The 10,939-nt window shown below is 47.2% G+C and overlaps 1 protein-coding gene across 10 annotated transcripts in view; it reads left to right on the top strand.

The window, feature by feature from the left end:
• Positions 1–10,939, top strand: part of BACH2 (BTB domain and CNC homolog 2) — a 350,588-nt gene that overhangs the window by 332,150 nt on the left and 7,499 nt on the right. For all 10 annotated transcript variants that reach the window (XM_032409268.1, XM_032409264.1, XM_032409265.1 and 7 more), the window contains one exon: positions 7,441–7,647. In XM_032409268.1, coding sequence (XP_032265159.1) covers positions 7,441–7,647 — 207 coding nt within the window. The remainder of the gene's footprint in view (positions 1–7,440; positions 7,648–10,939) is intronic.

Genomic DNA, 10,939 nt, shown 5'->3' on the forward strand with positions numbered 1-10,939 from the left:
ATCAGCATTCCTTACAGTCGGTAAGGTGTCCTGGTACGGTAGCGTCTCACCGATAGCGACTTCTCTCATCCTTCTTAACTGTCCCCTGGCTTTGAAGAGAGCTTCAGTGAGCACAATATTGTCCTTCCTCAACAATCAGCTCTTTAAAATTACTTTCTTCTTTGAAATAATCAAACACAACATACCCAGCCCCTAACATACCAAATTTAACAGGCTCTCTCTGTGCCTGCGACAAGATACAAACACATATCCGCATTAAAGTTTTAGTTTAATGGCATTTGCTGTACAATTACTCAGCAACTTGCTTCCTTCACAGAGCTGTTCTACTATGTGTATGCCTCTAAGTCAGTCACATCGGGTTAAAGCATACTTCTTTAATATCCATGGGTCCCACAAATCACAGCTTACAGCTATCATAGCTACCATCTATCAACTGACAGTCCAGGTGTTTCCAGTTTTTCCCCTTCTTATAAAAATTGCTGCAATAAACATTTTTGTGAACATATTTAGTAGTGGTGCTTTTATTTTTGTGGGTTAGAATCCCCAAAGTGGGTGAAAGGTGATGCTTATCTGTAAACTACTCCCTAACTACTTCCCCAAAAGTTTGTATCCTTCAGCAATTTATGGATGTCCATCCCCCCCTGCTCTTGCCAATCCTGGCTGTTACCAGTCCTTTTCAATGTTGCCCATCTGCTGGGTAAAAGATGATAACTAATGAGGTTGACATCTTTTCTCGTGTGTATGTGCCATTTATATTTCCCTTCCTTGCCACTTTACATCTTTGCCCATTTTTCTCTTGTGTTGTTCATCTTTAAATCAATTTATAGGATCCTTAATCCCTAATACAGGAATATTAACCTTTTATTAGAAATGTTTCCCATAGTTTCTCCCACTTGGTCTTTTTATTTATGGCATCTTTTTACCATATAGAAAGAAATGTTTAAGTTTTATGCAGTCAAGTTATCCATTTTTTTCTTTATGACTTTTGGGTTTGCTATATTACTTAAAAAGTCAGTTTGGGAATTTTTGTCTTACTTCCAATGATGAAAAATATGAACAGGTCATATTAAGTAGAAAAAGTAACAAAACAGTATGTATAACAAGGTCCTAATTTGCTTCATAAATATACATACGCCTGAGAAGGCAATATGGAGAAGAAGATGAAAATAGGAGGCAAAGTTGGGGAGGAATGTACCCCCGTAATTTCTGAGTTTTATGTATGTATATCTCACAGAGGGTCATTATTTTAATTGAGATACAATTCACACACCATAAAATTTACCCTGTTAAAGTGAACAATTCAGGGATTTTTAATGATTCACAAAGGTTTGGACCATCTCCACTCTAGTTCCAGGACATTTTCATCACCCCAAAAAGAAACACCATCCTAATCCATTAGCAGCTGCTCCTCACTGTCCTCCCCGCAACCCCAGGCATCCACTAATCTACCTTCTATCTCTAAAGATTTGCCTATTCTTAACATTTCATAACTATGTGGCTTTTTGTGTCTGGCTTCTTTCACTGAGCATAATGTTTTTCAAGATTCATCCTTGCCATTGATGTACCAGCAGGTCCACCATATCTCAGTGCTTTGTTCTTTTTTATTGCTGAATAATCATCTACTCTGTGGATAGAGCACACTTTGTTGATCCGTTGAGCGGTTGAGGGACATTTGGGTGGCTTCCTCTTTTTGACCATTATCATTGGTGTACAAGTGTTTTGTAGACATAAGTTTTCAGTTCTCTTCATTATGTATCTAGCAGTAGAATCGCTAAATCATATGATAACTATATGTTTAACCTTTTGAGGAACTACCAGACTGTCTTCTAAGGTAATGGCCCCATTTGACATTCCTACCAGCAATGCACAAGGGCTCCCATTTCTTTTCTTTTTTTTTTTTAAGATTTTATTTATTTATTTGACAGAGAGACACAGCGAGAGAGGGAACACAAGCAGGGGGAGTGGGAGAGGGAGAAGCAAGCTTCCCGCGGAGCAGGGAGCCCGATGCGGGGCCCGATCCCAGGACCCTGGGATCATGACCTGAGCCGAAGGCAGACGTTTAACGACTGAGCCACCCAGGCACCCCTAATTATAGGTTTTAGTAAGGAAGCACTAGAATGACAGTTTGCGTGGCCAAAGGATCGATTAGTTGGACCTGCTTTATTAACACATTTCATGTCAGGAGGCATAAAGCATGAGAGAGTGAGGATGTGTGTACGTTTGTGTTGATGAGTGTGTGTGGGAGCAGGGAGAAATAATGTCTGACATGTAATAAAATGGAAGAGCCGTGTCTGACTCTCACTCTTCCACCCACATGCCAACTTCCAGACATATGTTGTATGTAAAAATTTTACAGTCATTTTTTGTGGTTCATTGAATCAGGCGTCTTTCTTAAAATGCCTCTGATTGGTCTGCTTAATAAAAAGAAAACTTTGCTAGGCAGCATAGAAGTCGGCCGTATTTCTAATTAAAACGATGTTTTTGTGTTGTCTAGAAAGATGTTCCTAGCATCTGGAATTCCAAAGCGTACTGTCTGTCTGGAAGAAGAAACCATGTGACAAAGAAAGATAGGACTAATCAACAGAATTAATAATACCTCATATCTATCAGGCAATTCAGACTTTTCAAAGCACTTTCTCCATCTGTTACCCAATTTTATTCTTCATAGCCATCCTGTAAGCTAAGTAGGGCATGTATTATCTTTCTCTCTCATGGATCCTCAAAGAACTTCAGGACAGAGAGAATGAAAGACTGGCCTGAGGTCAGACAGCTAATTAATTGCAGTACACCTAAATCCCAGGTGTCCTGCATTTGTTCTGCAAACTGGACCATGAGAATAGAGGATAGAAGGACAGTTGTGCAGGAAACTGTGTTTCTTAGTGGAGATGGGAGATTCTGTCTCGGGCATCTGTCTAGCACAGACCTGGCTGTCCCCCTGCCCGCAGAACTGAATCATCAGCCCGATGGGCATCTTGCTTCCCCCTCCCGCCCGACGAGGCACAGAGATCCCAGGGTCTTGTAAGAGTATAGGTGTCAAGGGTGTTGGGCCTCGGGGTACTGTTAGCATGATCCGACTCCTGCGGCTTCTATTCAACATCTGGTAGTGAAACCAAGAAAGGAGGTAGGAAAGATTTGCAAACCAGCTTCGGCTGGGATTCTAGAGGAAATGCTTGCTTTCAGCTTTTTCTGCAACATTTGCGTCGCTGCCCTGCTTCTCCAGTAGCTCCCGTTCAGCAGACCAGCAGCTCCGGGCAAGTGAAATGTGGTAAGAGGCACGGTGAGGCGAGGGGGCTGTGGTCTGCTTACAACCCTGCACAAAAGATACAGAGGAAACAGAGGTCACAGGGGAGCCCACCTGAGCAAGACAGCCATTGTTTGGGGGGTGGGAATTTTGTCTCCTCTTTTGTCTCATATTTGAATTTTCTGCAAGAAGTTATATTTCTTATATCATTTTTAATGGGTATTTTTGCTAAACTGGGAGCAAAGAGTAGTTCTGGCTGCAGAACAGGGTGGTTGTTGGTAAGGAGAGAAGTAGAACAATGGATTTCTGTTGGGCGAGAGGAGGCGCCCCATTTCACCAGGTGCTCATGAGCTGGAGCACCCAGAAGGTCTAACCCCGCTCTGGTTGCTGTTTAGCGGTTCGGTCCTGCAACTGGGCTGAAAAGCCCTCTGTCCTGTTCTCCCAGTCGTGCTCCAGAGGGCCGAGGAGGAGAGGGAGTAGCAAGTCAACAGTAGCAGACCGTGCTGGGGGCCCTGTTGGGCCCTTGGCTTGCTGACTCAGGGGCTGCGCCTCACAGCGAGGCGGGGAGAGGGCGTGGGGATGAGCAGCACCCATGAGAAATCAGTACCCTCAGTGCCGCGGGCCCTTCCCCTGCTCTGCAGCGTGCTTAGCCTCAGAGGCCTGATGGGCTTCGCCTGCTGTGCATCTGGCAGCTGACAGCAGGTGCAGGCCAGCGTGCAGACAGGTGGTGAGGGGAACTGGCAGGACGTTTCATCTTGTTACGTTGGGTGTCTCGCACTGTTTCTGAGAGTCCAGTGAATGAAAACGAAACCACTGCTGTGAAGTAAAATCCTGGAAGAAGAAGTGTGTGGAGGGACAATAAATAAGATGGTAAGCCCTCTAGGGCCTATTTCGGTTATAAGAATTCTCCAGAAGAACGGGAGAAGGGTCTCCGCCCCCTTGAAGAGTTTGAACCTTCGAAGGCCGCGTCGCATTAGCTGACTTTTGAGCCCCGTTTGGGGAGTGTTGGGGGGCCTGCAGGCTTGAGAATGGAATATTCTCCCCGATCCATAAGGGAGTCTCTGGCTGCTCTTTATCACCAGGGAAGATGTCCACTGGCTTGGAACTTACTGCTCTGCAAATAAAAAAGAGCTGTGGCCAAGTTAACCACTGCTGCATCCCAAGCACACGTCGGGACTTCCTCTTGGTAGTCCGTGGGAGCTCTCCCTTGCCTGAGGGCCAACAGAGCCTATTAGGAAGAAACAAGAGTGGTCAGCCGTGGGGCTTCTTTCCCATGGAAGAAGGTCTATAGCTGACTATTTTCTTTTCCTTTGACCTCTTTAAAAAGCAGCTGGAGTTGCAACAGCTCTGCTCAAACTTTATATGGCCTTTTGCTTCAAGGACTTTGAAACGAGCATTGTTGATTTTTCCTTTTCCTGTCAACCTCTGTCCTGTTTCCCTGGTGTTTTATATTCGCTTTCTGGATGATTTTAAATACAGTAGCTCTCGGTCTAGAAGGCCTTTTGACTTTCCCTGTGGCCCGAACGTAGGTACATATTCTCTGGGAAAAGAAGTAAACAGGATTGAGCGCAGAAGCAGCATTGCTTTGTTGTGGGCAGAGGGGGAGACTGCACGAGGCCCCGCGGTGCTGCAACCTCTGGGTGCAAACAAGGCTTCCGCCTGGTGTGGAAACATCCGTGTCCCCGCCTGGCTGATCTCCGTGTGAGTAAGGCACTGTCCGGGATTGGAGTGTCTGTTTGTTATCCAAAGGGTATAAAGGGAAATCAAACGTTCTTCGTATCCAGGCCCTGTGCAAACACAGCCCATGGACAAAGCCTGCTGGCTTTCCCTGGCTGCCTGCCTTCAGCAGTGGCAGCCGGGCTGCGCTGAGTGTGGTGGAATGTGTGCTGTTGCGATGTTGCTTTCTTGGGCCAAAATTGTACAGGTGTCACGGGATCCAGTTCACCAGGCGGAAGTTGAATCAGAGCACCCACTGGAGCCCTCGGCACATGCCACGTCTAGCAGGCTTGGAGCTATGGAGGAACCTGACAAAGCAGTTGCATCCAGCCACAGAAAAGTCAAATGATCGTGCAGTGTGAATGCTTTTGTGCGTGGGGATTAACTAGCCATAAATGCCAGGATTTAGACTCGTCTTCCTGCATCTGATGCAATCAGAGCAAAAGCCTGAGCTCAGAATAGAGTATCTTCATCTGACTCCCCTGAACGACGCAGACATAACACTGCAGCTTCTGAATGTTAATGAGGGCTTGGTTTCTGCACCCGTAAATATTTTGATCAATTAAACCCGGATCCTCCTGTTTTTCTGGTTACTCCAGTTCACCGCGTCCCACTCGTTCCGTCTCCTAGAGCTGTGCTGTCCATGTAGCAGCCACACGCCACACGTGGCTATCGAGCCCTAGAAACGTGCCTCGTTCTGAATTGTGCTAAGTGCAAAATACACCTCCCAATTTTGAAAATGTAGTGCTAAAAAAGTAAACTATCTCAATAAGGTTTATATTAATTACATGTTGAAAATATTGTGGACCTATTGGACTCAACTAAATATACTATTAAAATGAATTTCAGTTGTTTCTTTTCACTCCCTTTAATGTGGCTGCTAGAAATGCAAAATCACAGCTCTTGTTTGCATTGGACAGCGCGGGGCTGGCACTTGAAGGAAGTTTGGGTTTATAGCGCCATCTGCTGGTCCACCAAAAGCGGATGCTGATGTAAGCAAGAATTAAGTGAATCTGAGCCCAGGAGACAGACACTTTGTCTCTTAGCCAAGCAACGCACAACCTTCCTTTTCGGAAATAGAACCAGAACCAAACCCTGAAGTCCCTGCATCATCAGTAAGAGTCTTGGAGAGGGCAGTGCTGAAGATCCAGGCCTGTGCATTTGACAGAATATAAGGAGGACACAGATCCATCCACCCAGAGACTCTCATCCTCTCCTTGGATAATGCTTATTTGCTTTGTCAAGAGCCTGGACGTTGAAATCTTGCTGCTGACAGTATCTGCATCAGTTATCACTGCTGCATAACAAATCATCCCCAGACTCCGTGGCTTAAATCGTTTAAGATCGCTCACCGTTTCTGTGGGGCAGGAACTCAGGAGTGGCCCATGTAAGCACTTCTGGCTTGGGATACCTCATGAGGTTGAAGTCAGTGGCTGGGGCCTCCCATCTCTGGAGGTTTGACGGGGCCTGGAGAATCCACGTCCAGGGTGGTTCGTGCACGTGACTGGCTGGGTAACACTGGTTGTTGGCTGCAGGCTTCAGTTCTTCTCCACACGGGCCTGGGCCTTCCACGGGGCTGCCTGGGAGTCCTGTAGGCCTGGCAACTGCTTTCCTCCAGAGGGAGCAGCCCAAGAAGCCTAAGAGGAAGCTGCAGCTCCTTTTATGACCCAGCCTCAAGCCACACACCGTGACTCCCACCACATGGTGATGATCCAGAGGCAGAAACGTGCATCCCGCCTCTGGATATGGAAAAGTCAACATCGTGTTGTAAAAGGAAATGTGAGATGGGATGGCCATTGTATTTTTGGAAAATACAATCTGCCAAAGTGCCCAACTTTGTAGAGCCCTAGCCAGCTCAGAAGCACGCCCCATTTTGCAGATGAGGAGACTGAGGCTCGGAGAAGTAAGGTAACTAGCCTGAGGTCTCATGTCTGGTGGAAGGACTAAAGCCCACTTTCAACTCCTAGTCCACCACGGTGTAGACTACCCGAGTTCTCTCGCTGCCTCTTCTTATGCCGTGTTACTGAAAATCCCACTGGTTGTTTCGTCTTTCCAGCCTCTTTGAGGTGTGTGGTGCTCTCCTCATTCAAGTGTTTCAGATAATTCCTTAGATGATGATCTTTTATTGAGTCGAGGCTCCATCGAAGTAGGTTTCAACTAACTATATAGCCTTTCTTACAAAATTGCTGTAACAGTGAGAAAGTCCACATTTTCCAGTATCTCCCATGCTGTTTGCTTCAGAAATCTCAGGAGCAATAACCACGTTACAATTTGTGTGTTCACATTCTGTTTGACTCTCTAAATGTGACATCTTATTTATATCTGAGACAAGAAAGAATTAATCACTGCTTGCTTTCAATAGTTTCCATACTATCTGGTCATCTTAAAAAGGAGGTTTTACCATTTTTTTTTAATATTCTGCCAGCTGGAATTCAAACTAAAATCCAACCACCACAATCATATTCTACTGTTCTTGGTTTCAGGTCAAACTTCCCTTTCCTGTAGATCAAATCACAGATCTTCCAAGGAACGATTTCCAGATGATGATTAAGATGCACAAGCTAACCTCAGAACAGTTAGAGTTCATTCACGACGTCCGACGGCGCAGCAAGAACCGCATCGCGGCCCAGCGCTGCCGCAAGAGGAAACTAGACTGTATTCAGAATTTAGAATGTGAAATCCGCAAATTGGTGAGTTGATCCGTTTGTTGCTATCAGCAACCCGGAGTGAGCAGGACTCATGCAAGGCTGCAACGGGGAAGGCTAGAGAAGTGGAGAGAGGGTCACCGTTCCGAGAGGCTTGGGTTTATTTTTAAACAAGTTTCTCAACAGAAGTAATAGCTTTCTCTCTGGAATTGTGTGTGTCTGTGCAGGTATGTGATCACGTTTCAATATTTTATATCCTTCAGCCTCCCTGCATTTAGAGGGAGTTCTTTCTCTTTGTTCCATTCAGCATGTTTTAGTAGCTAACATTTATTGCATACATGTGTGAACCAGGTGTTATTCTCAGCTGTTTTTATAAATGATCGCATTTAATCCTCACATCAACCCTGTGACTTAGATTCTATTTTCTCTCCATTTACAGAGGAGGAAACGAGTGCAGAGAGGTTTGCCAACTCCCCACTGTGTGGCAGAGCTTGAATGCAAACCCAAATTTTGTATTTTTCACCACTGCTTTCTCCTGCCTCCCACAGCAGAATGTAGAATCCAGATAGGATACCACGTGATCTCCTGAAGGCCCTCGAAACCCCAGGGTCCTTGATTTTGCAGTTCTGCCTCCAAGGGGCCGGCACCTCTTCCCTGTGCCTTTTGTCTCAGGGAACAAGGCCCCACCTCCCAGGCTCCCCTCACTGGGAGCTCGGTGCCCCCTTCTCCTCGGTAAGCAAGCTTAAGCTAAATCCAGGTGGCCTCTGGCTCCTGAGTTAGCTTTGAAGGCAACCAGTGCAACTTCATTCAGCTTGACCTTTCTGCTGGCCAAACACTGGAAACATCTTAGGTGCCATGTCCATGTCGGGCTGAAGAAGAGAGAGGCCACGTGATGTGCTTATGATCTAAGTCTGGGTCCTCAGACTATACGTGGTGATCCTTTGCCTCATGGTAGGCCACCGTCCTGATGAGACCCTAAGAACAAGATAAGACATTTGAAAAGCATGAGTAAATGTTACCTGTTATCAAGGTAGTCTTGGACCTCAGGGTCTTTTTTCTTTTTTAACTCCCACCAAGCGGGGGAAACCTGCTCCTCGAAGTGGCTCCCCTCTCCTGCAAAATAAAGCCCAAGCTTCTCAGCAAGACATTCGTGCTTGCTCGTACGGGCTTAGTCCGTAGCTACCACTCCTGTCCTCCAACTTGACCCCTAACAGAATCCAACGCTTTGCACGTCCTGCCACCTGCTGATTCTGCTTCTGTCTCTGCCTCTGCTGTCTCCCCTCTACCTTGGACATTCCTCAAGCATTTTCTTCTCTGACTTCATCCTTCATCTTTTAAGAATCAAGTTACTGTCCCCTCTCGAGGAAACTCCTTTCCTGAGTCCCCGGTGAGGCTGAGCACCCACCCTGGGAGCCCTGATCTGACCTCTGGCTTCGTGCTTATCACAGCAGTCTCGGCGCATCTACGTGTGTCTGTGTCCCCTGGCCCGAACGGCAGGTTCCTCACAACAAGGACAGTGACTGGATTGACTCTCAGTCTCACCAGTGCAGGCCCAGGGGGCCCTCTCAGGAAATGTCAGTTGCCCTGAAACGTATTTGAAATTGTGACTGGGTTGTGGGATTACGAATTTCTTCTTTCAATTTTTTCTTTAATGTTGCTTTAACAACAACAATTTGTATTTAAGCCACATAAGGAAACAAGACATTGCTGCTGGTGAATGTGGGTCTTCTGAAAGCCCACTGGGCTTCGGTAGGGACCCAGCAAGGCTGAGTCGGCTGAGTACGAACCGTCAGGGCCTTGAGCACACGTCTGGGGTCCTTCGGCCCCATGCCCCTCTCCAGGAAGTAGAATGATTCTCATCGCCCGTATTTAAGGAATGCCTGATTTTGTAATTAGAATTCTTTCTGTGTAATTTTGCAATACAAATAATAAAGTCTAATAACAATAAACAACAAGTAATAAAGTCTAAACCACCCACCAGGCAGATATCTAAAGCACTCTGCTGATACTGTTCAGCTGAAAAACGGGAGAGGGTATTTCCTACTTCTCCTCCCACTGGTTTTGGAAACCCCTTCAATAATAGGCTGCGTTTCCGCACTGAGTGAGGGTCTCATGTGCTCATCAATGTCCATCTGTGACTTAGAGCTTCACCCCTGTAACCAGGGCCTGGGTTTATACTGCCTTTCCTGCGGACAGCCAAAACACTGTCGCCGCATAAGTTCATTTTCTTCTCCCTCAAGGTGGCCCAGGACAGCTGGCAGATCAGTAGGGAGTCAGTGGCAGAATGGGGACTGAGATGGCCCTCCTAGGCCGGGGCAGTGTGGCCTCCCTCTCTGCAGGCCCCCAGGCCTTCCTGGCACCCCGGGATGCACGGCCACAAACGTAAGATTTTTTCGCAAGGAGATCTCCCCGCTGTGCTTCCTTCCTTATCCACCACCCTCGCGCTTCAGCACTGGGCCCGCTCACCTGGCCCGGGTGCCCGGATGGCGCTGGCAGGCGGGGACAGGCCGGCCCGCCCTGCGCGTCCCCAGCGCACACACGCTCCCCACTCCCACGCTGCCTGTGGCACGCCACTCAGCTTTTGCAAACTTGCATAATGTATTTCTCTCAACTTGCACTTGTACATCTGTTTATTTTTCATTTTTAAAACATGTTTTCTTGATAAATTTATAAATATTTGAGCAGGTGCCCTTTCCCGTGTAAATCTCTGTCTCCGACACACATGCCCACGCTGCCTGCCAGATTGCATTCGTGTCGGAGCCCCCGGCTCGTATGTTTGCTTCTCTCTCCTCCTTTCGCTGCCTCTCCCCCCCATCCCCGCTCCATTCTCCCTCCCGTCTGGTGGTGATGTCCAGTTTCCTCATCTCTTTCACTGTGTGCTCCCCGTGCGGCCTCCACATCTTCTCTCCTCGCACAGCGAGTTCGGGTGAAACCTTCACCAGCCTCTCCTCTAGCAGCGAAATTCATCTCTCTGATGGGATGGCGAATTTTAGGAACACAAGAGCTTATGTGAGATTTTCTTGGAGGATGACATCTCGGAACCTCAGGCTAGGCTGCTAGGACTCGGTCTCCACGCCTCTGTCGGCCCTTCCCGTGTCCAGGGAGAGCCGGTGCTCCTGACGCACTGCACAGTCCCCACCTGTCCCCCGAGAGGACCTGCTCTGTCCCGTCTGTCCGCCGCAAAGGCCAGAAAGCCTGCTGAGGTTTGATCGAACCATGTGAAATTGCCCGTGGTCGCTTTTTGTTGTTGTGATTTTTGTTGATTTTTTCAATAGACTTTTCTTTTTAGAGAAGTTTTTGGTTCACAGCAAAATTGAATGCCCCTGCCCCCTGCCCC

Source organism: Phoca vitulina, unplaced genomic scaffold (genome assembly GCF_004348235.1).
Source record: "Phoca vitulina isolate PV1807 unplaced genomic scaffold, GSC_HSeal_1.0 scaffold11, whole genome shotgun sequence".
In the NCBI taxonomy this organism is placed as follows: domain Eukaryota; kingdom Metazoa; phylum Chordata; class Mammalia; order Carnivora; family Phocidae; genus Phoca; species Phoca vitulina.